Source organism: Genypterus blacodes, unplaced genomic scaffold (assembly GCF_046128005.1).
Source record: "Genypterus blacodes isolate CSIRO-AG114 ecotype Tasmania unplaced genomic scaffold, CSIRO-AGI_Gbla_v1 ptg000348l_1, whole genome shotgun sequence".
Taxonomy (NCBI): domain Eukaryota; kingdom Metazoa; phylum Chordata; class Actinopteri; order Ophidiiformes; family Ophidiidae; genus Genypterus; species Genypterus blacodes.
In genome coordinates, this window is record NW_027467132.1 from 586,504 (window position 1) to 614,471 (window position 27,968).

Genomic DNA, 27,968 nt, shown 5'->3' on the forward strand with positions numbered 1-27,968 from the left:
CACCATCAGTTGCTACAAAGAGTTTGGGAGAAATTGGATCTTATTACTAAATCTAAGGCTGTAATTGAATGTGTAGTAACATTAAGTTAAGTTAACTCTGTAAGCAAAAATGCACTATTGAATGAGAAATACATACATGCTTTGAATCTTACAAAATATCTCCCAAAATATGTATGCAAACTATTCTAACCATATTATCTAATCAGCAATGTGTGGGAATATATCGACTGACTAACGATTGACCTCCTTATTGATGTAATGTAACCACAGCTTTGTGTTTCCTGATACAGATTTCCTGCATTGAGCTTCTGTGCTATTTTGAGAGTGGCTAAAGTTAATAAAATTCCAATTTCAATGGCAATGCTGTCCCTGTCTTTTGTGCATCACCCACACACTTGTTGATACTTTAACCTTTTTTTAATGTCAAATTGAACTCACAACACATTGGTAAATGACTGTAAACAATCGTTTCAAATGCAGAGTAGCAGTGCAAGAATCATCCTAATTGAACATGGAGACGAGACATATAGTGGAACAAACATATCTCAACAGAAGATTATTCCTCAGGGTAACAGATGAACGTGCAAAACCCAATACGCTTTTTTTTGATCAAAGAATTCTTCCTGTCACTGATATAATTTCACATATTTTTAGAAGATGTCCAATTATATGGAATGACAATTTAGTGACGATTACTGAGTTTCCTTATACCCAGGGTTCCCAGCCAGCCCAAACTCTGCCCAGCACATTTGGGTCCATTGCTTGGTCGAGCAGACAGTCCACCTGCTTCTCCACTGACAAACCTGCAGCTGGAAGTTTGGCCCGGATGTTGTGCTCCTCGGACCCCAGCACCACCGTCTGCATCCCTGCGAAGGCCGGGACCTTCTCAAAGCCCAGCTTCAGCTCCTCGCTGATAACAGCCACAAAAGACAAATCAACAATAACGTTTGGTACTGATAACTGGAAAACCTTGAAATGAGAATGACAGATTACATTACCTGAAAAATAGCAATATATAATTAATCCACAATTTCTTTCACACTTGAGGATCACAACACAGTATTATAATGTCTTCTGTAAGTGGATTATTTATGTATTATTCTGCTATATTGCCCTCTGATGTCATACCTGGTTATAGCAGCAGGATTTGCTCCTTCTAACTTTCTTCTGGCAAGGTTCACCTTCTGTAAGGGATACCAGTTGATTTCTTTCGTGTTGACGCACTCCGTCCACGTTCCTCCCTTCTTCAGCTGTTTCAGCTCAAAGTTCTGCAGAATAATATTAAAAGCTTAATTTGGGTTATGCAGTTTTCAAACACATCAGGAGCTTTGAAGCATAGGAGAAGCGTATAGAAACAAAACCAAAGATAATATAAGACACACGCAGTTCGATGTATCTATAGAACCTGAAAGGCAAACTAGATGGGTGGTTGGTACCTTCCAGTCAAGCGAGGGTTCTTTAACGAACACATCCATGGTGTTGAGCAGAAGGTCTGGCTCTGCCCTGTAAGCTCGGAGGGAGTGAACCATGATGCTCTGGATCAAGCCCGACTCCTTCAGAGGCTGCATCAGGTTCACAAACTGTCGGGTCAGCCGAAAAGGCATTAGCTCTGGCACAGGCAGGAACTAAGGAGAAAGGCAAAGAGAAAAGCTATCAGAAATTGCAGATAAAACCGTCATACAGTTAGAATGCCAGTATAATTTGGTTGGTTGGTTTTGGGTACAAACAAACATTCCTTGTTGCACATACAATCAAGCACGTGACTAACCTGCGTGGCTGAACCGAAGGCGTGGCCAAAATCGATGCCAATCATTCCACCTGTTTCCATGTTGATCATGAAGTTGGAAAGGTGGCGATCTCCGATACCTAAAATCCAGTGACTCACACAAAGGAGAGCGTGCGAGCTGATGAAGTGGGAGCGTAAGGAAAGGAAGGCCTCTGGACTGTTGCACATCTTTAGAAAAGCTCTCCTAAAGAAAAAAGGGCTATGTTATTCATGAACAAAAATAGACAGTCTTGTTACTGTATATGTAGAGAGTTAACATACTTAAGCAGATCCCCAGGAACAAGATGTGACACTTTACTAAAGTTGCTGACTGTATCGGCACGGCTCGCGTTCCTGGAAAAGAAAATGTTAAAAAATGCTCCAGGCTGAGTGAAAATGCAAAACCGAGACTAGGAAACAGGTTATGAACATTAAACAAACGTTCAGCGGACTTACTTGTAAGCCTCAACATATGCTGCAATCCCTTGAACATTCCTTGATGCAAATTTTGAGACCCAGTTACCGTAGACTTCAGCAGGCCTTAAAGAGAGCAAAATATCATTTGATGTTGTAAAAGTAATGATTTAAAAGGATAACTGAAGTATTTACAAACTGCCTTTACAAATAATCAAAATCAATCAATAAAATCACAGATAATACTTGCACATGCAATTATTTAATCACTGCTCCAATATTTTAGGCTTCTCAGTCAAGTCAAGTTGCACATAAGAGTACCTGTACATCTATTAACATCAAAGTAAATTTCAGAGGGAATAAAGTTTTTCAAAGCTGGACATTGAGTTTCCATTCGAGTCTTTCAGTAAAATTCCTGTACCTTGCTGCCACTTTCCGTTCCTCCGCTGTCATGCTGCCAAACAGGAACTCTTTGAGAGTGCAGGTATTCTCCATCCATTCAATCAGACCAAGCCTGTGATAAGAGAGAGTGTTAAGAGTTTTACAGAGTGAAAGGTAAAACAAGTTGCAATAATATATATTTGCACATCATTATCATCATTTACTTCAACATGTAAACCATCATCCTCCCAAGCTTAAGTGGAAGCTCAGACCGTACCTGGTGTTTATGGGAATGACTTCATAGGTGCGGAGCTGCAGGCCTCTGCGGGTGCAGACCGTGTCGTGACCCAGCAAAATGTTCATGACGCCAAAGAGCTGCTCGATGCGTTGGTCCTGCCGAAGGTCCTCCCCACCCTTCACCAGGAAGGGGTGATCTCGCTCATCATCCCCGCGGATGATCAGGCATTTAGGACGGCGAATGGAGGACATAACCTTCACCTGTAGGGAGCAAGCACAGGTCACTGGCTGACTCATGGAGACGGAAGTAAAGCTGATCTGTTATTCAATCTGAGTTGATCTATTTCATATATGTAGCATACCCTCTCATCAAACCCTGTTATCTTTGCATGATACTCTGGCAAAGGTTTGGATCTACCGTCATACTGTCCTGAAAAAAGAAGGGGAAAACATCTGATGAACAGAATAGATTAAAAGGCTAGAACATTTCCAACAGGCATGTTTGTGGACTGACCTGGGATCTCCAGCTCACCGAAGACATCCGCTTTAAATCCACTCAGCCAGGGGGAATATTCCTTCAGGTTCCCAGGTGCCTTCTGAAAGTCACGCATGGATTTGACCAACTCCTCCACTTCCTGCAAAAAACGCTTTTGCTTCTTATTCCTAAACAGTTTGCTGCCTTTAGGTCCCAGCAGCTTTTCCACATCGTTAGCAAATTTCTGTTGAATAAAGAAAAATGGCATCTATATTAGAGAACAGCTGCATCTGGATAAGGCCATATGTGCGTCTTCAGAAACACAGAAATCTAAAATAGGTACATCATCACTTAGAATTAAGTAAGTAAACTACTAGCCTTGATAAATTTCTTGCGGAATGCTCCATGGCCCTGTTTGCTTTGATCTCCCAGCAAACTGCGCATCTCATCGTAAATGCAGCCCATCCTCTTCTCGTCAAAAGTGGGCTTTTCCAATTCATTTTTCACATCATCCCACCAATCCTGTGCGGGGAAAAAAAACAAATCAAAACTGTAATCAAAGACGTTCACAAAAAAAGGAGACCATGTCTGAAAATGTGAACACTACCTTAAACATCATGTCAGGGTTTGTAAGTTGCTGCAGTGCATCCACAAACTTCTTCACAACTCCGTCACTGTCCAGCATGCTGATGAGTCTGTTAACGCAAACAATATGTGTAAACCTTATGCCTGAAAATGTTACTTTGTTTTGAGATCGGTGTATTACTTTGGGAAGACATTGACAAAAGTATTGATAAGTGCCATCTGCTCCATGCTCAAGTTGGATTCTTCCCTCTGCCAAGCCTTAAACCTTTTGAGTGAAATACCGGAAGGTTCTGGTTTGAGCTCATTAAAGATCAAGCAACTGTGAAGACTGAAGAGGACATAGACCTGTTGACAAATTCCTCCTGCTCCTGTCCAGTAGTTGAGTCTTCAAACTGGTAACTCTCGCTGCTGATCATGACGGCATAAACCAGTGCTTGAGGGTAATACGTTGCGATGTTACGAATGCAGGGCTGCACTGCCACGGCTTCCGGTTTGTCCAAAAGGGCGGCCATTTGACTGATCCAGCCAATCAGCATCCAGCATGGGATTGTCGTCATCTACGCATAGACAGACACCAGTGTCAACATTTACAAGGAAAAGCAGAGATACGCATTCCAGTGCATTACATCAAAACGCATCTCTCCACCTTTTCAGTGAATTGATGACTTTATAAACTAAGGAGTGTGTCGCGGCTTCAAAGGGTAAATGTAATCTCATGATGTCAACAGGCTGGCAAATGTTGTCCAGCGGTTCACCAGAGCAAAGTAATATCAGTGACTGAAAAATGTGTTCCATGTTATCAAATTCCCTGTGGGGACTTTCCAAATTTCCTCCTCGACCAGAGTGAAGATATAAAGCTGAATACAACAAAAAGGCACTTATTGTAGGCAGAAATGTGGCACTGAACCAAAAATGACTAAATTTCCATGTATGCTGAATTCCATTAGTAATTCTGTCTATTCCATTGGCAATTGTCATAGGACAAAGAGACATTTCTATTTACTACCTTATAATCATGTATACTGTAAATTAACTACAGAAAGTACGGAAGCAAATTGACGACAAAACTTAACAGTTGTTTTATGGCCTTCTGGCACCCAGCACTATTGGACACACTGTGTGTTTTAGAACACTGACCTCTTTTGTCATGATGTCCAGTGTCTCAGACGGGTACAGCTCAATTATCTGCAGCAGACGAGGGAACCTCAGACGAGCTTCCTCAGAGTTCATCTTCAGTGCTTTGAACATGCTCTCCACTACATGAACAGGCAGATCCGCAGCTTCGCTTACTGGAAGAAAACACAAACCGGCATTGACTCACTGACAAAGTTGTTCAGTAATTTGTATCCTATGTATTTGTTGGTGTGAATAATTATTTCATCATCATTTCTTCATTTCTAATACATGGTGGAGTATGGTGGAGTATTAGTAATGTAATGTAGATGCACGAGATGGAAACGGTTTGAAGAGGTAGGATCGGAACAGCAGGGTCATAGGTCAAAAGCAGGCCCAAGAAAGCAAATTCATGTCATTCATTGCAAAGACTATTCACCTTTATCACATTGTTCCTCTTCCCGTAGTCGTTTATCACAGAAATTAGCCAAAGCCATGTACGTCTCTATGATGCTGCTGGCTTCCACACAGTCTGGAGTGTAAGACTGAAGCTCTTGGTCGGCCTTTCTGCCAGCTTCGCTCAGCAACTTGAGAGCTCGTAACTGCAACCCCATTTCCACTTCCTATGGGATAGATGGCTAATCGTGAGTGGCAAAATGCTTTAAGCTCTGTCTGTTGATCTTGCAAGTACAGCGCTTTCTGATTTAAAAATATCAATCCCAGAGGTCAGGTTAACTGCTGTGATGTGCAGCACTATCACCCACTTTAAATCCACTGCACAGCCATTAGGCAGTTAAACAAAACCCTTACCACCTGCTCAACTCAGACAGCAGGTTGAATAAACAAGCATATTAGCGTAAAGATTAAACGGCAAGTAGAGTACCTTTGGATTTGCAGCTGGCCAAGGAGCTCCTGAAAGATTTACAAGTCTTTCTGCTTTCTCAGCTCCAATGCTTCCCAGCAGTGAGGGGCTTCTGCTTACAGCTGCGGCCAGGATGTGGAATGATGTACCCTGGAGTATCTTCTGGGATCTGAATATTTTGGCCGAGGCAGTCTGACAATCAGCCTGAAAATCCTCTGCAGAGAGGAAAGGAAGAGCAGCTGCTGTCACATTTGCGCTCAGAACGTCTCACTATCAATTCTGGAGGTTCGAGGGGAAAATATCTTTTTGTTATTTGAGTAAAAATGCTCTCAGGGGTTTCATTTGTTAGAAATAAATACAAACATATAACACAACAATGAAAAAAATGGCATTATGCAGGCAACCACTGGGCTGATCAATGCTCCCCGAGGCCAATAAACTTAATTTGATGTTTGCAGTGTGTGGAGTCCTCCTCTTAATGTACTGCTGAAGTCCTCGCTTACCAAGAAGCGGGATTGTCTTCAGCATTGCACCGATCTGCTCCACAGGACCCTGGCTCTGGCATCGCTTATGGCTGAATCGGCTAAAACTGTGGACCCACTGCTGCAACAAGTGCCTCTGTGGTTTGACTTCTCTGTGTAATTCCTTCAGTAGCTTGGTGGCAACAGGAAAGTTATTCTGAAAGAAATCAAATCAAATCTTATTCACTGCATAAAGTCAACGTTGTGGTAAATGTGTGAGAAATCGCAAAAGCAGGATCAAAACAACGACAGCTTGTATTGTTATCTCACCTGCTTCCATGCGCTGTCAGCCATCTGAAGCTTCATGTTGAACTTGCATTCATTTACTAATGTATCCACTTCCTTCATCGGGTCATCTGAACCATCCACCTCCATACCGTCACTGGAAGCATGGCTCCTCAGCTTGTCCCTGATCTTGTCCAGGAAAAAACATCTGAAACGCAGTGGTCAAATCAGAGTCTGCGTCACAGTGGATGAATTTGACCTTTTTAAAGATGAGCGAGCAAAATGTCCCTCTTACCGGGATGTGACGATATCGTCCCATACATTCACCGGATCCACTTTCGCGTCAGGGTAGCTGTCAGTCCATAACCTGATTAGCCTCTTGAGGGAGGTCAGAGACACTAAAGAATAAAAGACAATAAAAAAAGAAGCAGGACTGAGAGTGAGACAACAGTAAGGGTGATACAGTGAGGACAGTGTGTGATCATAAACAACTAAATTCATTCATAAATCAAACAAAAGCAAGCAAAGGCAGTAAATATACAATATGATCTCTTCACTTCGCTCCATGTAGCGTGGAGCTGCTTCACCCACCCTCTCCTTTGATGAACAGCAGGAAGTCCTGGATCTCAGTCAAGGCCTGGACAGATTGTAGGATGGTAAGGCGACTTTGAGTCAATAGCGTATCCACACTGGAGTAATTCTGCATTAGGTGGAGAGATTAAGGAGTGATTATGACTGGCCCACTTAAATCAATCAAAAACTATACTTAGTCCTGATGTTCAGGTATTGCAAAAAACAATGAAAGCTTGATATTGCACCCGCATAAAGAGCTCCATGGCGTAGTTGGTGTAGTATTTTGCACGGTCGTAATCCTCCTGCAGGATGTAGAGCAAGCTGAGCTCCTGGCTGTATTGACTTTCTAGCAGTGTTTTACGCTCCTCCACCCTCATGGCTTTGTCGATGAAGCTGAGAAGAGTCTGGTCCCGCTCCCCCAGCTGTAGCTGCTTCAACATGCTGCGAATCATGTGCGGCAGGTACATTGTCTGGCATAAACAAACATGATTCGTGTTAGCAATGCCCCCGTACATTTTCCTGTTCCATGGTTTTGTCAAAGGTCATTTCTATTACCTGGTACAAGGGCTCTGACCACATCCTCTCTAGGTTGGGTGGGGCGTTCTCATCAATATTGAGAGTCGAACAGTACTGCAGAGACTTCCACTCGGTCAACTGATTGTAAGCATCCATAGAAGCAATTTCCCAGAAGTCCTTCTCAGCGTCAGTGGGCTCCCCATCATCCCAATCATCAGCATTCAGAGCCTGCCAGGTTAGAAAACATAAAGCATGTGTCTCATCCTCGTCAGTCCTACACACACAGCCTCACTAATCCATGTATAGCATGATTTCATCTTGTGCTAATAAATCATAGGAATGACCAGAGCCTGTTTATACCTCATCGTAAAGTTTCACAGCCTCTGCAAAGTCAGTGTTGGCTTCAGCTTGAAGTGCTGCACAGGTTATCAATTTGGTCCCAACTTTACCACCAAAGATGCCACGAACGACATCATAATCCTCCAAAGATCTGTAAAGGCTGAGGAAACATAACGTGCAGCACAATACTTAATAAAACAGTTACAGTAAAGTGACTTGATTGGACATTTGTAACATTTTGTTAATGTCTACATTATGACAGAAACCAGTAAACCAGTTGTATTCCATTTGGCAGATGAGTTACACTGAAATACCTTGCAAGTTGGATCCATTTATTAGTGTCTGGGGGGATTTCCTTACGCCCTCGCGATCGTTTGGCTGCCGGTTCATCGTGGCCACTTGCATGCAGCAAACTCTCCTCAAGCAGCAGGATGCCTGATGGCTGTTGCAGACTCATCTGGCAACTGGAGCTGACAAATGCTGGGTTGAGATGCAGCAGCTCCTTATGTTGGAAGCACATGTCCTAACAAAGAAACCAGCAAATTACTACTCAAATCTTCAGGTTTCTACCTTTTGTCATTACTTTTTACAATAATTATGGTATAAAACTAAGCAGGATTCTACAGACTAACGTTGATTATCACAGAAAGTTTGTATTTGATTGCTGGAGGGAAACTCTGACAGTCAAAGATGAAGCAGGTGTTGTCAGCTATAAATCAGACTGTGCTCTCAAACATGGACACATGAATACAGATGCATGCAGTTTAGTTTGTACAGACACTCCTTTTTACTGAATTTCTGCCAATGCAAGACCTTGCCAAATGTATTTTGTGGATCTTACCTGCACACATGCCACAAATGGAGGGAAAAAGAGTGTACTCTTGCTCATGAATGTATTCATATTGCCTCGGAGCTCTTCTTTAACCCTCTGGCTCTCTGTAGCTGATCTGTGACTTTCCATTTCTTGGAGGATTCCAGCAAACAGAGAGCTGAACAGCTGTTTGGCTAGAATTGGGTCTCTCTGAGGGATCACATACAGAAAAAAACCTGTTTACTAGATTAAATACAACACTCTGCTTTGTATATTTACAAGGTCAACATCGTTTTGGAAGTAAATAATGCCAGACTTTGAAATAAATCAGAATCTATTGTCAGCCAGACAAGCTGTACTATATTAGAGTCTGACGCACATATTTGAAGGCCAACAGCCAGGAAAATGACCAAACAGCAACAGTTGGCCACACAGTGTTTTTGCCAGAACTATAGGAGGCAAAGGGATGTTTTAACATTTTCAATCCCAGAGAAAAAGCTACAATACACAGCTATAAGTAAAACATAATGTCAGGACAGTTTATGGGCTTCACATACAGTATATAGCCAGTTTAATTGAACAATTCTATAATGTATATAACAAATATTATCAGCATAAAGATTGACTGGCCAAGTTGGTCAACATGTAGAGCATACGGAGGGTGGCACTCCAACCTGAGCCAGAGCCTGCAGAGGAGTGATGAGGCTGCTGTATGGAATCTGGATGTCTGGAAAGTCTCCAACTCGATAACTACGGTACAAAGTCACCTGAGCCTCCTTCCTCAACCTCTGATCTGCTTTTTCTTCCTGTGGGACACCAAAGAAAAAAGATACATATTTAACATCAAGAGACACTGCTGTTAAAATCAACCCATATGTCAAACACCTGAATGTACACTGATCAATACGAAACCTATATATATATATATATATATATAATAAACTGCAGCTGAGGTACTGAAGACTTGGATACCTTTTTGTGTCTCTGCTGTTGGATCTCCATTTTTGCAAAACCCAAGCTGACTTTCTCTTGATCCTTGAGGAATCTGCGCCTCAGTCTTAGGATGTTAGCACGTTGCTCATTTTCTGCTGTTGACATATGGACAAAGAAGATATCATCACATTACCACAAGCTTTCTAATTCTAAGTGGCTGTACAGAACATGTTACAAATATGAGGGACGGACAAGAACTTAGAAATTGTTGTGTCGGGGATTTTACAGACAGAATTTCAGATTGAAGAGAATTGGAATTGTAAATATGCAGCAACTGGGATAAATGGAGCACTGCAGCAGAACTGTCACCTTATCCTTTATCACCTGGAACATTTATTAACAATCAGATAACCATTAAATGACAGTAAACAAGCTTGGTGTGTGCGTCCTCTGAGACTGACCTCTACTGCGACTGTCCACCTCATCGTTACTGGCAGTGAGACGCCTCATACCAAAGCCCTCTCCCATCGGCCTCCTCGCTGTGACTTTCCTCTCGGCTTTCTTATCAAATACCAACAGGGAGGACATAGATTCAGAGCCAGGTGTGTATTCTGCTAGTGTGTCCACACTGCTGCCTGTCAGCCAGTTGTATGCTGTGCGTCGACCTGTAGAAAAACATGGTTAATATATCTGAACAAATTAGATTTCTATTATTTCCACTGGTACCAGGACATCGGATTTGAATGGTACCTGTTGTCTGGGTTTGGGTGAACTCGAGGGTAGTCTGAGTGGCCCGGAGCTTCCCCTTTATGGTTCCTGGCTGGGTTGCAGCCAGGCTTCCTGGGACTTGAGAGCTTTGGGTTTCCACAAACATAGGCGTCATCACTGTACTTCTAAAGCGCCAGTTAGAATCGATGACGTAGTCCTAGAAAATTAACCAGGCAAAAAGCATTGTTACATTTACATTACATAAAAGTTTTGTGAGCAAGTTGTTGTTTTGTTGTTGCCAGTCTGCTCGTTCTGTTAATACATTCTCAGATTGTTTAATTGACACGTGGAGAAGAGGGCGGCAAGAGAAAAGAGCTGCTTCAGACATGTACTGACCTGGAAGGTACACTCGGATAGTGGATACTCAAACACGTTCCTTTTGAAGTCTGGACTCTGGCTGGTCATTTCCAGCAGCAGATTGGTAGCCAAACTTAAGAAACACCTTTCTATTTGACACGAGTAAAGAGAGCCAAGAACCATCAACATTCGCTCCAGAGTTGCGGTGGGAAGACGTTTTTCCTGACTCCAGAAGTTGCGCACATAAAGCCTGAAAACAGGAACAGAATAGTGAATACAACTTCATACAGACTGATCATTCTGCATGGGAGAAAGGGTTTATCTAAAAAATAACATCTCAAACTTTCCTTACAATGGTACTTGTTTAGTTTTCAGATTAATAGTGAATGAAACAACAGAGGTTTGATTTAATTGGGAAGACGGACCTCCTTGTGTACTTACTGCAAGCCTTGGTTTTCGTCAGACAATCCCTGAAGTAGAGTTTCTTTAGCTGCATTCAAAACCTCTAGTGAGGTGTTGTCAGCCATGCTCTCTGCATCACTGGAAGAAAGACACACATCATGTAGCCCTGAACAATACTGACAACAAAATGTTTGAACAATACAGTCCAGTGACCCTAACCAGCAATGTAAATGTGAAACAGTCAGGATGGACTCACCTGTAGTTATCCTGGATCCACATGAGGATATCATACATCCTCTCTTTACACACTGGTGAAGGATGGGAGACGAATGCAGTCACAGCTCCCAGGAGCTCCTGGAGCTGAGGTGGCGTCAGGTGGGCGATAATCTTGTGGATGATATCTAAACACACTCTCTGTCTTGATTCGTCCCTGAGTGCAGAGAAATGATAGCGTCTTAAATAAATGTATTTAACTGTTATTTTACATTTACATATTTAGGCCACAACAATATTTGTAACCTAAATTGGAAATGCCCATCACATGAAATCTCTTTTAATTTATTATATTTGAAGTTCTACAATCAAATTAAGTCAAACATAGCAATCCAGCAGATTGGAATGCTATGTGAAATTAGTGAATTCAAGTACAAATCAATGAGGAGGCAGATCTACACAATCCAAACAGATTACACCATGACCCGAGTATCACAGGGAAGGCTAAGTAGAGGTTACCGATGGCTCATCGTCTGGATGAATCCTTTGGTTATCAGCTGCAAAAATATGTCCGGAATGACATCAGCTCGGCTCAGAACACACTCCAGACAGTGAGTCTTCAACATGCCATGCAACTTTGGCAGGAGATGGAACACATGGTTGACAAACCTAAGAAAACAGAAATATTTAAATAAAAATGCAGATGTGCGAATACTAGACAAGTTTAGGTTAAACCTTAAGCTTAGATGTATTTAGCTGATTATTATTTCTACTGCAGGAGAAAAACAAACACCAAATGTAAATGGGGAAAAACTATTAACTTACCGATCCATAAATGGAGGAAAGTGCTTAGACACTTTGCTCAAGCAAATAATGAATTTGTCATCCATGTCTTTTTTCTTCAAATTTGTTATCTTACTTGCAGCAAGATTGAAAAGTTCACTATGCTGAAACGACAATGAAAGACAGAAGAAGAAAATTACATGAGACCGAATTACTCCAATAACATGAAACACAATAATACTTCAGAATAAGCATTTGGAGAAAATGGAATTGAAACAAGTTTAAAATCATGTTCTTCTCTAAACTCCTTCCTTTGAGTTCGAGTCAAACACATGGATCTGAAGTGTAACTTTAAAGCAGGCAAACTGGGGAGAGGCTCATACATTGTCCACTTCAGTCATGTTCTTCAGGATGAGGCCAATGATCTCAGCAGCGGCAGCATAGATCTCTTTGTACCTTACGAAGGAGAGGTTGTTGGCAAGAGCCTGTATGTACCTAAACACACATACCAACACAAAGAAATGGTGAATCCTTTCGTAGCAAGAATGAGGTGCAGCATCACTCAAACAGAACAAAGTTTACCTCTCATATTCAATGTCGCATGAGCCATCGTATGCAGGGAGGCTGTTGGCAAGGATGATTCCTAACAGCTGAAGTCCCACAGAGTTGTCTTTACTGTTTGGGTCGCTGCTACGGAAGCGCTCGTATATCAGACTACAAGGACAAGAACACAGATGAAGTTTCAACCATAAAACTTAAGATTTCTTCATAAAGTCTGAATGGCCATGACAAATGTTTTACCACAAATTTAAATTCATTCTTTGGTTAAATTTGATCGTGGCTAAATAGATAAATATAATTGGAGAATATCCATAACATCCGCATCTACTGGAACTGTGAAAAGGAGATTTTCCCCAAGAAAATGGACAGCAGACATATAAACTTATGTCTTACACCGACATTCAAGTGAAATCCCTCCTGTGCTACATTTAGGGAGAAACACAAACCTGTAAGGCACATGCAGACAGTCTTTCCAACACTCCACCATAGTGCGAATGATTTCCAGGTTGTGGCGGAAAACAGCTCTCTTGGGGTGGAAGCTGTTCTTCATCAGGAACTCCAACAGCCGGTTGGCAAGCACTTCATCTCTGGGGTTACCCTGAGAGGAGAAATACAGCCGAGCGGTGACAGTCCACTCGTGCTCCATTTATGTTTTCATGTGCTTATATATTTCATTTGTAATTGGTCAAACCAAAAGCATGGATATAGGAGAGTAAAATACATGAAATACTTGATATTAGCAACCTTTGGATTGGCCAAATTTGTCCAGGAGAGAACAGTGACCACAATGTCCACCACCATAAAGTGGATGCCGTGTCCTCCGTTGTTCTCACAGACGACGAGCTGCAGCAGTGGTCCAAGCCAATGTTTGGCATAGGGCTGGAAAACCTGGAACGAAACAGCACATAGTCAAACGCCATCAAAAATATCACTGCATGTATTTAATCTTAAAGACAATAATAGCATGTCGTGGTATAAATAGTTGGACAGGAATGGATGAGAGGAAAGTATTCACCTCCTCTGTGTTGATAATCAGCTTTGAAATGAACAATCGAATATTCAAAGGTGTTGCTGGGTTCATTAGTTTTCCATGAAGAAACTTCATCCATGGAGGAAGTTCACTCGGCACATTTCCCTGTTTAGACGAGATGGGAGAAAGGATTTTGAGGGCCAATCAAGGGACTAAATCACTGACATATCAATCTATGCAGGTCTCACAGACAACATACAGTATGTCTGCATCCAGACACGATGGTGATGAATGACATCAGCACTACCTACCTTCTCTATGTTGGGCGTTATATTGTTCCTTTGCATGTGTCCGATGAGAGCAGTCATCGTTACCATGCATTCATGTTGATTCAGCTCATCCATTTCCAGATCCACCATTGCATCCTGGGAGAGAACCGTCTCCTCCGTCTCCTGCAAACACAACAAGAGGCTCTCTCTTAAAACAAAACACAACAAACCCCAGTGCGGATGATATTGTATCTAGTTTATAAATGTATTTGAAGATGACACGACTAACTCTTTTTGCCACAGTACGTCTGTGTCCCTCTGGGTTTTGGGAGCTGAAGGAGAAGCTCTGGACGCCAGTGGAGAAATCAAACTGACTCATCTCCTCACTCAGGCTGCTGTCGGCCATATAAGACTGGGAGGACAGGTAGACTGGCAGCTCTGCAGAACACATCACACAAATCTCATCAACAAAACATCATCAACACTAACAAATAGGGTCAAATCCCAAAACTAAAAGGATGACTGAGCAGCTAATACCTCCACTCTCCCCGCTCACTTCTTGTCGTATCATGATGTATTTCTTCTTTCTCTCAAGAGCAACCTCCATTAATAAAAATAACATAGATCAATGAGCGACGATTGTAAATAACAGTTAAACAACACACACTTAAACAATCAAAAACCTACCTCAATTTCAACTGGGAAGTTGTAAGTCCTTTCAGCATTGATGAGATTCTCCAAAATGAACTGATTCTGTACAAGAAAACACAATTTGTAATGTTTTGCTGTTAAGTTCTCCAGTTACCAAATACAGCCCCACCGCTCTTTTTATTGATTGGAAAACTTGAAACCCGTAAGAATAAACTCCTGATATCTGCAGTTCTGGAATAGATTATATGAATTCTTGGATGTCGCCAACGCACCTTCTCCGGTTTCTCACTGAAGAGGAAGCCCTGGTAGAATTTGGGCTCATTGAAGCTGCAGCTGATGACAGCAATGGCACAGTTGTATGCGGCGCAGTGGAACAGCCTCCTCAATTCAATGAGCTGATTCTCACCCGCCATGTTCTCTGTGAAGGCCTCATGACAAGACCTAAGGGAGGGCGGGGGGGGCGGGGACACTTGAATGAAGAAAAGTTCCCGCCACTGCAATGCTACTACCTCTCGACTTTTACAGGGTTGTGGAGTCGTACTTGATTAAGGTCTTAGACAACTCGTTCCCCTCTGTTTTCTCTGAACGACAGTAAGCCTGGTTAATGCAGGACTCCTTGGAATAAACCTCCTCTTTGGGAAGCCGGGAATAAAGGAGCTCCATCAGCTTGTAGCAACCGTTTTTCTTCATCAACTGGATCTCAAATGTGGCTTCACTGGACTGAAAATGGTAAGAACAAGATCTAATTTGTACCAATGCATTTATATTACATATCTCCATGACAGTTTCACAACTTTATCAATACCAAGCAACTCATTTATAAATCATTTATCTGATTTTAAGGGTAAACAGGAACAAGGATTTGATAGCTACATAAATGTGCATAACATAAACACAAGATAAACTGATTTATGTCAAAATAGAAGTTTCAAATTTCACCTTGGTGAAGCGAGAGAGCAGTAAAGTGACTATGTCTGAGATATTAGCAACAAAGAAGTCATTCAGGGCTTTGGGGCTGCAGTGAGAGGCAAGAGGCAGCAGAACTCTCTCCATCATGGCCTGCAGCATGGAGCTCACTGGTCTGTCGCCGTGCTGAATCGCCCCGTACACCGCACACAGTAGCTGCTGCTGTCGCTCATTGCTTGATCTAATCAGACATTGACAAACACAACAATAAGCAGCTCTTAAAGCAATCAATAGCTATAACTGACCCACTCCAGTGAAGGATGAGCATGAAGGCTTTACTAACCGTTTGGCAATTCTTTGGAAACAGGTTTGGAAGTGCTCCTCCATGATGTGCTTTTTATCTCGACACAGAATCCCTGCCAGTAGTTTGAGCAGCAGTGGACTCTGGGAAAGCTCAAGCGCATCAAGGAGCTGAAAGAAAGATGGGTAGCTTTGATTGTCATTGTAAGGTACAACTCACGCAACACCAAACCTGGTAACAATGTTTTTACATCAAATCCAAGCCTCTCATTGGCCGGTTACATTACCTGTACCTGGAAGACCAAAGCGGTACATCTACTTGTTCTATCAAATAATAATTTCCTTTTATTTGTGGGTTTCACTGGTTGCAGCTGTGGTTCAATCTACAAAGCATGTCTGATGTGATTTTGTCATCCTGAAATGCTGATATCACCTTTCGGATACAGTCCATGTAGTTGTTGCGTTGAAGCGAACCCTTAGCGAACTCATCAGACTGCATGGGGAAGTGGGAGGCGACCAGGGACTCAAGGGCCGACTGCAGCTCAGCCAGCGGTTCCTCTGGGAGAGTGGTGAAGAAGGGCAACACCAACAGAGCCTGACTCTGAACAGACAAGATCATTTGATTAGAGAACTCTCCACCGCTCAACAACAACAGGATTACAAAATATGTGTATACATCTTGCTGTAACTCTCAAACCTACCTTCAGATTCAATGGTAACTTCATGTCAACCAGCAGTGTAGTGAAAGTAGAAAACACATGTCTGAAAGCTTCGTGGCTGACATTGGAGCACACAGTGGAGTCAATCTGCAGAGAGAAGGCAAACATGGGATAAAGCGAAATTATAGAACTTGAAATTTGATCACCATTAAACGTAAACCACGCCAACCTGCAGTCAGAGCTTGTAGTTACTGAAATTAACAGAAGTTGCTGTGGTAACTTCAATATACCTGTAAGAGTTTGGAGAGCAGCAGAAGAATTGCAGTTTTGCTCTCTGGAGTGGAAGAGAGTCCTTCCCACCATGACTGCAGACACTTCCACCTTTTTAGCACCTCTTCCACCAGCTGACTTCCCTGAGTCTTTCTTATAGAGCGCTCTCTAAAGCTGTGGTCCAGCATGCCATTCAGCAACACACTGACCTGAGGGAAAATAAGAAGAAGAAAAAAAGACATTTACAACTTATACACCTGCAGATCTTAAACAATACTTTAATTTCTTTAAGGGAAAGAGAGAGAGAGAGATAGAAGCATCTACCATGCTGGGGTTGTGAGATGCAGCCGTCATGAGGCATGGCACTGTGATGTCCAGACTTTTGAGCAGCTCAGTGTTGACAGTTGCTTGGAAGAGGCTGTAGAAGTACTCTCCATGGGAGAAACTCAATAGGTTTTGGCTGTGACTCCCAGATATTGGTACAGAAAGCATGATGGTGTTCAACAGCAAATCCACTAGCTGCTCACTCTGTGACAAACAATGACATACAAGAGAAGAGGTCAATCAAAAATAACCACAGGGACAGTTCAAGTTTCATCTGATTTCATCCAATCTAAATTGAAAGGCAACACTGACTTGTTGACTGAGCGAAAAGGCGAGCTGAAGCAGGCCGTCTGCTAGCCTCTTTCTATTTATGTCCAAGGATGGAAGTGCCTTCCTGTCCTCTCCGGGTGCAATGCCTTTATACACTGTCATGAGAAGCCTGGACCCAAGGGCTTTGGCATAGATTGAATCCTTCATCATAAAGACATTAATGAAAAGAAAAAATCAAGATGAGTTTGACATGGAAATTGTATTATTGCATCCTTTATTGAAGGCCAGACATCTTGATAGAAATGTGTCTATATTTCCAGTTCATTACAAGCTGTCTTACAGTGCATATTTGGGCAAGTAGATGCAGAGTCAAGCTGTTAATGTGGACCTGTTACAAATACCTGGCTGTCCAGAATTGAGCTCAGGAAACCAGCTTTATGGATCTGCTTACAGGCAGACAGAACCATTTCCATCTGGTTATGACTGCTCAGGGTGCCAGAATGGTAGAGGTCCAGAGAACACAACTCCTCGACACTTAGGGTCAATAAATAAACAAATATAAGCACAGTAATGCCATTGAAAATAAACGTATCCAGATGATCAACATACCATCTGCGTGAAATCCGTGTCCGCAGGCTGCTTTCAAGACGAGTGCGGTAAGGTGAGGCCAGCAGGGCCTTTAGTAGAGGAACACACACCTCTGGTAGATTCTTCATCACCTCTAGATCTGCCATGTTGAAGCCCACAGCTGATGGTTCACACACCACCAGTGTTGTCAACTCAAAAAACACTGAGTCAAAAACATCTTCTTCCAGATACTATTAAAACAAAAAAGTTGGAAATGGTGAGGGGAGAACAACTTTGATTGAGAAGAGCCCTGATTTATTGTCAATACTCCAAATTACCTTGCAAAATTCTTGGTCTCCTTTGACAAGAATCATGGTCACAAACTCCAGCAGGCGAACAACGATGGTGCACTTGCTGTAGTTGTACTGCTCCACCTCTCTCGGGCTGAAGTGGGAGCTGTTCTCAGGCGAGTTGGCCTCACTGAGAAGGAAACTGCTTTCTGCTGCTTTCAGCCCGTGCATTGCCAGCTTTGTCAAAAAGAAACTTGTGGCCTTCAGAAACTTTGACTGCTCTTTGGTGCCTAGGAAACGGAAAGAAAAAACAATAAAGCAATCAATAGCAATATTACATTTTGAACTGCAGAATGGTATGATGTCAGCTGTTAAACCTGGGCCTGCTATGGGAAACAGTGAACAGTATATCTACAAATAAAATAATACAGTAGTAACTTTATACATAGGACTTACTAAGCATGTGATGGATCTTGATTATGTGTAAGCCAATGAAAGTGTTGTAGCTGTCCAAGGCTGCCAGCAGCAGGTCCATCCACTGCAGAGTGGCAGTGACACTGAAACGGCACCCCACATCCCTGAGAGTGGGCTGGGTATGGAGGCCTCCGCCCTCAATCCGTGACACCAAGAAGCATGAACCATGATCCTTCAGCATCCCATCCAACCACTGGGTCGGAGATTTCTTTCCTATGTTTAGTTTATGCACAGGAACAGGTCAACATTTTTATTTCACTTATTGATGATTTCATGGATTTGATTCTGTTGAGTTTCAAATGAACATAAATATTGGATACACAGACACAAACTCAAAATATAGTTTGAGTACTTTACATAGTTTTTAAGCACCCCCCTTAGTTTAACAGTGTAATAAGTATGAACAGTTTCACAAGGCTTTTATACTGTGTATAAATCTGACTGCTCACCTGGTAGGAGAGGAAGGAACTCATAGAAGAGTTCCAAGCATTTGTGGCGGCACTCAGTCTGTGGTCGGCCACATTGTTCCAGAAGCCATGAAGCCACATCTGACAGACACAGCTTTTCACCAGGAGGAAATCCCCTTTAAGAAAAGAAAATGTGAAACACTTAAAAATGATGACGTCTTACCAACTTCCAAACTATAAGAGTTGAGTAACAAAATGTGCAATCACAAACCTTTTCACATGCATGTACTAAGATCAGGTACCAACCTTGGGATGCGCGTCTTGGCATTGTGCTGATTGAGGCTCGGGGCTTTGTGCTTTATGATTCTCTTCAGGTGATCAATAGCACTGCCACTCTGCTGTACTGTGCCTGACGACGTAAACAAAATCAACAATATAAGAAGGTGACAAACTGTACGCACAAAGAAAAAATTGTAAAACCTTCATTTCCTTTGAAAAAGACATTATTTGGCTTTAATGTAAAGAGAAACATAAATGTATACATGTACATTCATATATTCCCTAGTGGTTATACCAATTAATGTCCCTGAAGAATCAATACAAAAAACACATGTAATAAATGATGCTCTTTAACTGTAATGACCCATCTACCTGTAGGGCTTATTGATCATATTAATTCTGTCCCCTTCCATTTGTGTGATATGAAGACACAGATAATATGAAGATCAGTCAATGCAATCCATCAAGTTAAAACAGAACAATTACCCAAAGATCTCTCATCCGAGTGTGCAAGAGCCAGACTTTCAACAAATACCACAAGCAACTCAAACACAAATTGTTCCACCAAGGAATTCTCCTCCCTGCAAAGACAACCACAACACAAACAGAACTGTCACACACACATATACTGTATATTGTGTCATGAAACTACTGTGGCACATGGATACAGTGGGAAATCAAGACTCATACCTGAATTGTCTGTAGATACTATTGAATGCCAGGGCAGCACCCAATCTTTTGAAGCCATTAGGGTGGAGAGCCAAGCTGTAAATGCGCTTAAACAATGACTTCATATTAGTGGGGCTCTTCTCTTGTTGTTTTGGGGTGGTTTGTTTGATCGACCATTTAACAAACTCTTCAATGCAACGGCCACAGAAGTCTCTGAGCGTGCAATCCGTGGGGTCAACCACACCATCCTGGGGAGAAACAACCCAACCGAATGACGGAAAGGGAATAAGGTCATTTCTGCATATCCGTAATGCAGAATAATGAGATCTGAATGCCAGGAACTGCATTATAAGAGGTTCTTCACTGAGGTCTGGTGTGTGGTTTTCAGTGTATGTGCATGATCTCAATAGCATAGTCTGTTCTTTCACTCATCTTCATGCAGAATTTGTGTTTATGAGAGAGCCCCTCATAAACAGGGAAACTTACCAGAATGGCCTCTAAAACAGCGACTGTATCCTGGCTCTCAAACCTCTTGTTGCTTGTGAACCAGTGGATCAGCTGCATCACCAGTGGTTCAAAGAGCTGTCTGGTCACCTGGACATTTCAAAACAATGCAGAGATGACATTTTCCTGCTGCTATAATTCTGTTCTTATGGCCCTGTGCAGCCTAATAAGCTTCTTTTCTAGAAATAAATAAGAAATAATAACAAATGATTCTTTTCAGTCTGCACTGACCTGATCAACATCACAGGCCAGACGCAGTAGGACAGGAAATAGCCTCTTGTGCAGCTTGTACATAGGCGGTAAGGTCTTCTCCCCCTCTACCATCTGAGCACTCTTCCCAACCATGTAGATCACTAAGCTGTGGAGCAGCTCACAGGCTGCTACCTGTATCAAGACAATTACAAGATTTAGATTTTCCTTGAAAGATTATTAAGGGGCATTTAGAACAAACCGATAATATGCACCATCATGTTATTAATTCTGTGTGAAAGGCAAGGAAGGAAACTTTGACTTGGTGGTAAACGTGTCATGGCGTACTTTGGTTTGTCTGTCACTTGTAGACAGAGCGAGTTCACTGATGCGAGGCAGAAACGGGTCCAGGTAGATGACTGGCTTCATATCGGTGAAAGGCACAGGAAAGCTGAGTCTTTTCTCAGAATCCCAGGCAACAAATTTCTTCATCATCTCCTCTGGTGAGACAACTAATCCAAAACACAATCAGGTGAGAGCAGCTATAGGTACAAATACCCCAAATGTCCAGATAAACAGAAAAAACACGGCAGGTCCTTACCAGTTACCAGGTTTCTGTTCAGCTTTCCTCCCAGATGACCTAGGAGCTTCACAACCCTGAGTCTCACCAGGACAACAGGAGAATCTTCCTGTAATCAGATTGAGATATTGCATGTAGAAGGCTTAACTATAGGAACTCATGATGTTAGTAGTATGAACACTACTCTCTACTCAGATCTCAGATGTCCAGACTGAATGCCACTGACTGAACTGGAGCCAATACATTAACCTCCTTTCATCCGTTACCATGGTAAGCTGTTTGGATTGCTTCAAGAGCCTCTTCATCACTCGGCCGTATCCTTTTGCATTTCCTGAAGATGTAGAAGCCATCACTTCCCAGCTGCTGTCATCCTTGTCTAAATCAAAACACAGTCATAATAATAAATAAGTGATGCCATCGTGGGAAAGTTCAGCACAATGACAAATTGCAACAAATTGAGAATTGTATACAGTAAACCATGGGGTACCATTTGTAACGTACTAGTCCATAACAGGTACTCACAAATGGGCCTGAAATCATTCACCAGTTTGCCAAATGATGTTTAGTGATAATTAAGTCATATTGAAGCTTACTGGAGGGAGCTTTAAGGAATCCATCCAGCAGAGGAAGGATGGACTTGTAGCAGGGCTGCATAGTCTCCGAAGCAATGTTGGAGGACCAGTCCTCCAGAGCATCCAGGGCTATGTTGGCCAGAGGAACATGGCTCAGACCCAACTTCAGAGCCGCCTAGATGCCCATTTGTACACAGACACATATTAGGAGAAAGGTCAAACGTTAAACAATCAAACACAAAAGCAATTCACTAAAGAAGCTATGTTTTTAAATTCAGTTTGAGCTTTAAAACGTTATCATCCATGAAAATCTGACAAACATTGATGTGTTTCTGAATCAAAAATACTGTGATGAAACAAATGAAAATGTCAAACCTCAAGAGCAGGACAGTAGGCTTTGATATCCAGAGCGACTATGTTATGGTGCAGAGAGAGGACAAATGCCAAGCACGATGCTAGCAGCTCATCTTTGTACTGCTTCATTCTCACACAGACCTAAACACAAACACCATTGAGATCCCCTTCATATTACATGCATCAATAATGCTCTGTATTTCAGCACATTATTATAGCACAAATAAGTGCAGCATTTCGAGCAAATACAGTAAAGAGCCGTTACCTCTTTTCCAAACTTGCAGAATAGCGCAAAACAGGCATTCTTCATCGTGTCACTCTCAGGGGATTTAGAGCTTCTGAGACCAACTCCCTGTCCAGAACAACAGATTGTATTTTATATTCATTCATTCAGTATGAATCTTGCACTCTATGCCAGTCAGTCAACTCATTCTGTGACTTCCCACACCCAAATTACAGGATTTTACAAACACAAGAGTGTGTGAATGGTGGTGGGATATTACCTGGAAGTACTTGATCTTCTTGCCAATTTTCATGGTGACAGAAAGCAGCTTGTAAAAGCCACTGACCAGTGGATTCCTTATGGAGTGGAGGATCAGCTCGTGACTTAAAGGATACATCCAAGGCTGAAGACACTCCACATGTTTATTCAGCAACAGCTCACTGCAGTGACAGGAAAGGATGAAAGAATAAAGATGACATTATAAAGCTGCCTGATGAGGTTGATGTGGGACTCGAACAAGTATGACAGATAGGAGGAATCTTAGAGTTTTGTTTAAGGCTAGGAGGGTGTGAGTGCTACGGCTCCATTACCTGCAAAAGTCAACCAGGTTGATAAAGGCGGTGAAATCTTTGATCTTATTGGGCACTAGATGAGCTGTGGGATCCGACGACGGCAGGACAACATCTGGCACATTATCTGGAGCCTGAAACAAGCGAGTGAGAGCAAAAAAGCAAGTGTGCTGGGTTACGGTTCAACGGAAAGAAAGAAATTTGAATTTGACCAGACTGAAACTGCCAATTACATCATTTCTATGCCCAAACCTGTTGTAGTCAGGCGAACAGACACCTGAGACCTTACCTCCTCTGCAGGTGTGACTTTCTCCACAGACAGGTCCAACTTTTCCACAATCTTGAGAATTGATTTCACCACCTCATCGTAAAGAAGACGACTCAAAGACACCAGAGCAGAGTTCTGACTTTTAAAAGCCCCATCCAAAAATCCTGAATCCTGGAAGAGTGTGGGAACGGTGGCACAAAAACAAAGGAAAGTAACTTAAAGTGCCCACTTAAATGTCTTACATCTGAAATTGCCTGTACGCTAAGGTAAATTGTTCTCTTGTTGAACTAAACTGAACACTGAAGCAATCTCAGCTCTACCCTACTCTTTTATGACGTCACACCGTCACACCCTTACTCAGAGATCAAGCATCCCTATGTGTGAGGGTTTAAACAACAACATACTTGTACCTTCAACATATCACAGTCAAGAAGGCTTTTGTACAGGGCCAGGTAGTCCTGACTAGACGGAACCTTCCACTTCCCAGTGCGAACTTGTGAGGAACCCTCACCATTCCCAGTTCTTTTGTCCTGGGGAAAGAAACACAGCAAACCTGAGATGCTATTCTGTCCATTGCCACAATAAAAAACAAACATTTCTGACTTAAAAAGGTGGGAGTCAGACTCAATAATAAGATTTTAAAAAAGAGAGCAAGAGAGTCTGACCTCAGGAAGCACGATGGGTTTTGAACAGACACGAATCAAGCCCTGGTGCACTGAAAGAGTAACATAACAAGAAACATAATCTCATTTTACTCAGAGCCAGTACTGGGATGTCACCCTTTCTCCATTTCTTTGACAATGCCACTGAACTTCAGGTTTAGTATTTTCACATATTCTGCCTGTATTGCAGAACAAACACAAGTTGGGAAAACACAGTAAGTCAAATTTTTAGACAACTGTTTCCATGCTGAACTTACCCACAGAGCTAATAAAGCTCCACAGCACAGGTCCCTTAGAGGCAACGGCCACCAGCACTTTAAGGATGGACCGACAACAAGTGCCCTGCACTTTCTCACTGTACTGAGGGAATCTGTCAATCTGCACAACCAGGAGACGCTCCAGGAGTGGCGTGTACACTTCTGGGATCTGAGGGCGGTCAATACAAAGCAGTTGTTAAAATTGCCTTTCAGATAACTATCAAACATGGCAATTCTACAGACACCTCACCACTACGTCCTCTCTCAGATCTCTCCTTTACCTTATCCAGGTGAATGATGACACTGGCTATAGCGTCCAAGAAGCTGGGCAGCTGGTAGAAACTGTCATCCTCCCCATCAGACTCGGTCAGGTACATCTGTTTACAGCGCTGCATCAGCTCTGTATACATTAAGTCCACATCTTGGGGGCGAACCTTCTTGCATGGCTTGAAAGAAACAACAAAAATTGCAACTTGACACATGAAACACATCATTAGTCCAGATATCATGTGGCTAAAGATGTAGTTCAATAAGCTTTTGACTTGGAAACTGCAATTAAAGCAGATAAATAAACACAAACATACAGCTGCAAAGAATCCATATCCTCGAATTGCAATGGATAGTTCCTTGTGTGTCGAGTCCATGGTCTTAATAATGGCATAGAACTTTTGCATGAAGAACTTCAGCTTGTCTTTGTGCTCCTCAATATTCTCTGCCACCAGCACTGCAACCTGTGAATGATCATCAATGGCATGATGGTTCAATCTCCATGAACACAAATGAATCACAAGCAGGTTCATTGGGTGATAAACACTCCTAACTGATCTGTATGGTTGCCTGCATGGTCGGAAAGCCTTGAAATGATTACCTGTTTGAGGAAGGCCTCAAGAGCGTAGTAGCTTGTCCTCTTCATCTCTGCATTGATGTGTCCACAGAGCCTGGACATGACGTCAAACAGACCTCTGTGGTGGTCCATGAGGCAGTTGCTGAACTGGCTTGCATGTTTGCCAATTAATCTGAGTCCAGCTGTTAAAGGAAAGAGAGAGAAAATTAATTTACTCGAAGCTTTCCTTTTCAGTTTTCGATGTAAATGTCAAAACGTACCATATGTGACAGCATAGCGGCTCATTTCCATCTACACCAAAAACAAAAAACAAGACATTACATGAGTAATATGGATAAGGTATAGATCATGGTGTTTGTAAGTGTTTGGGGTCTTTCACTGCAAGCTTGTAAGGATGTTTACCTGGGGACTAACTGCCTTCAGTGCATACTGGAATATTTCCTTACATGTTGCTGGATCTGCCCAAGTGGGAGACACAAGCCAGTCATGCAGTCATACATCAAAAATTAAGAATGTACGTAATACACAGAAGTACACGTTTGAAATATGAAGATACATCACATTCATCACAAAAGTACACACACACACACACACACACACACACACACACACACACACACACACACACCTTCTTCCATTGTTTTAGTGAAGTTGACCATAAGAGAAGTGATTCCTCTCAAACATCCAGCCACAACAAAGAGTTTTGGTTCCCTTGTTAAAGAGGTCATCTAAAGCAGCAATGGAGTACACACCACAAGTGAACACATTTTCATATCCAGTATCTATCCATGTCTAAACAATTAAAAAAACAACAAAAAAATCATCACATTCGTCTGAGTCAGATGTATCTATCTTCCATGTCTTATCATCTGTAGAACATACCTGCTCCTTCAGCTCTCCAAGATAGGCTCTGTACAGTTTGTCAGAGTTGTTGACCATCTCACTGGGATGGACCTCTGCAAGAACTCCCAGTAACTCGTAGATTTTACCAAGGACTATTATGAGAGTAACAAACAAAAAAAAAGAGATGTTAGATGCTTCAGTAGAGTTTGTATAATTCGAATGTGGAGCCAAACCTCGATTTGGAGAACTCACCGGAATCTGGTAACTTGCTCTTCTGACACAGCTCACTGTAAAATTTGTTGAACAGCTCACAGATTCTCAAGTCTGCCGTAACACTGGATGCTTTTGTGACTTGAAGAACCTAGAGAAATCATTTCATTAGAATGAGGTGCAAGCAACAGAAATAGCTGTAGGAATTTCTGAAATTGTGCAGTTGCTTTAGTTTAAGATTTATGATTTAAACAATTTCATGGGAATTCTCGAGTACAGCTAATTTGCCAATGGTGATGAAAGTAAAACCCAACCTTAATAAGGAGCTCCAGCACTGGGGTCCTGCATTTGGCTCCTTTTTCCTTTGTATACACCGCCATGCATGTGTTCTGCATAAAAAGAGAACTATCAAGTAAGTCAAGTAAGTCAAGCAAGGTTGAGGTTCAGGTTTAACTTGATCCAGGCTCAAGTGTTCAATGTGGCAGCAACACCCAGACTTAACTTACCCGTATATCAATGGCATAAGACTTCTCCCAACCTTTGACTTTCGGAGAAACCCTATCCAAGAATTTTTCCAAGAAACACAAGATCTCAGCTCGAGTGTCCCGGAGCTGGAACAAACACACATTTGGCACATTAACAGCTTTTCAGATTATTACATTATTGTTCTTTATTTTTTGTTCCTTTGTACAAACCTCTTCTGATGGCAGGGATTTCCTAAGGAAGCTGAGCAGTCCATATTCATTGGAGAACAAGAGTGATGTCTGTAAAGCTATAAGATGGAAGATGCAGAGATACAATTAGAAGGAAATGATCATACTACATAAACAGTATGCAGTATTTAACATTGTTATTTTTGTAGCCGTTGAAACAATGAAATGGAACAATTCCAACCATAAAACGCGAAGTTACAATATACGAACTTGTTGCTGTTTATTTACAACCCTCCACTCAAATGGAATTCACGCCTTTTCTCTCTATTATGACACCAATGACCGATATTGATTCATTCGGACTCACATGGTTAAAATGTCAGATTTTGTTGTTCTGACTGCGTCCCGCCCACTAAAACATTCAGGCGGAAGAGATAAGAAGTCAACAACAGTTGAAAATGCTATTATAATGAGTAATGTTTGTTATTTAACGCACGCCGAATTGATAAACAGCTCATTTAGATTGATAAGCTATTTTAAGTTAACTTTTAGGAGATTTAAAATACAATACTAAGACGTATTGAAGCATAAATGTCGAAGTCTTAATGGTCACTTTGGACCCATAGAGTGTGACGCTTGGCGGGCGTTCTTATAAAGTCTTACCAAGCTCATTCTCGGTTGGTGTCAGCAAGCATTCCTGTGCCAAATCACCGATAATGTCGTGACATCTCAGCGCTGCACCGCGGCTGTCTGCGTCTGAAAGCGACTCGTGCAGTTTCAGAAGAAGCCCGTGAATTCCTCCCACAGTGTTGCTGCTGGAGGAAGCCATAGCTGCAGACTTAGCTTCAGCTAAACTAGCATCACAGACACCGCCGTACTTTCCCTCCTCTGGTAAACTCACAACATTTAGCCACTTAGCATACTTCAGGATGTAGCGGTGACGGCTCTATCAAAATAAAAGCCCGGATGAAAGTCCCGGAATGACTTCAGCTGTTCCCTCTTGATGTTTCCGCTACATCAGAAGAAGAAACCAATCACACTAATCACACTCGTCTTCGTCTTCTTATTCGTATTATTATTATTGCATGCCTCCTTTTCCGCTCACCCAACTCAACAGTCGTACAGGTTATAATATATAATGAATATATTTCACATTAACCT

General features: G+C 42.1%; 1 protein-coding gene across 2 annotated transcripts; it reads right to left on the reverse strand.

Moving 5' to 3' along the window:
• Positions 1-33: 33 nt before the first annotated feature.
• On the reverse strand, positions 34-27,698 carry prkdc (protein kinase, DNA-activated, catalytic subunit). Of its 2 annotated transcripts, none has more exons than XM_076138054.1 (86): positions 27,471-27,698; positions 26,850-26,926; positions 26,661-26,765; positions 26,469-26,543; positions 26,197-26,305; positions 25,984-26,096; positions 25,730-25,829; positions 25,504-25,559; positions 25,362-25,392; positions 25,126-25,283; positions 24,842-24,988; positions 24,539-24,703; positions 24,258-24,426; positions 24,004-24,053; positions 23,749-23,868; positions 23,360-23,509; positions 23,092-23,204; positions 22,782-22,941; positions 22,544-22,630; positions 22,300-22,419; positions 21,946-22,099; positions 21,619-21,728; positions 21,374-21,461; positions 21,121-21,284; positions 20,815-20,967; positions 20,566-20,673; positions 20,101-20,327; positions 19,897-19,991; positions 19,438-19,540; positions 19,174-19,307; positions 18,707-18,937; positions 18,299-18,540; positions 18,003-18,211; positions 17,795-17,927; positions 17,436-17,594; positions 17,124-17,327; positions 16,820-17,008; positions 16,572-16,676; positions 16,304-16,471; positions 15,914-16,041; positions 15,604-15,811; positions 15,206-15,384; positions 14,937-15,105; positions 14,701-14,766; positions 14,551-14,614; positions 14,303-14,451; positions 14,056-14,196; positions 13,790-13,909; positions 13,519-13,662; positions 13,221-13,372; positions 12,796-12,927; positions 12,597-12,708; positions 12,256-12,377; positions 11,950-12,099; positions 11,474-11,647; positions 11,257-11,355; positions 10,855-11,065; positions 10,501-10,675; positions 10,212-10,415; positions 9,790-9,902; positions 9,492-9,623; positions 8,848-9,027; positions 8,321-8,529; positions 8,028-8,166; positions 7,707-7,895; positions 7,397-7,621; positions 7,170-7,278; positions 6,874-6,976; positions 6,624-6,786; positions 6,336-6,510; positions 5,854-6,047; positions 5,410-5,593; positions 4,995-5,146; positions 4,203-4,414; positions 3,880-3,967; positions 3,651-3,794; positions 3,312-3,516; positions 3,160-3,227; positions 2,838-3,058; positions 2,601-2,693; positions 2,222-2,305; positions 2,048-2,119; positions 1,769-1,970; positions 1,437-1,625; positions 1,129-1,268; positions 34-910 (listed from the first exon to the last, which is right to left on the reverse strand). In XM_076138054.1, the coding sequence occupies exons 1-86, from the start codon at positions 27,634-27,636 to the stop codon at positions 706-708; spliced, it is 12,336 nt and encodes a 4,111-aa protein (XP_075994169.1). In that variant the 5' UTR covers positions 27,637-27,698; the 3' UTR covers positions 34-705. The 2 variants fall into 2 exon arrangements, with proteins under 2 accessions (XP_075994169.1, XP_075994168.1); XM_076138053.1 differs by having other exon boundaries at positions 9,790-9,905.
• Between the last annotated feature and the right edge of the window lie 270 nt (positions 27,699-27,968).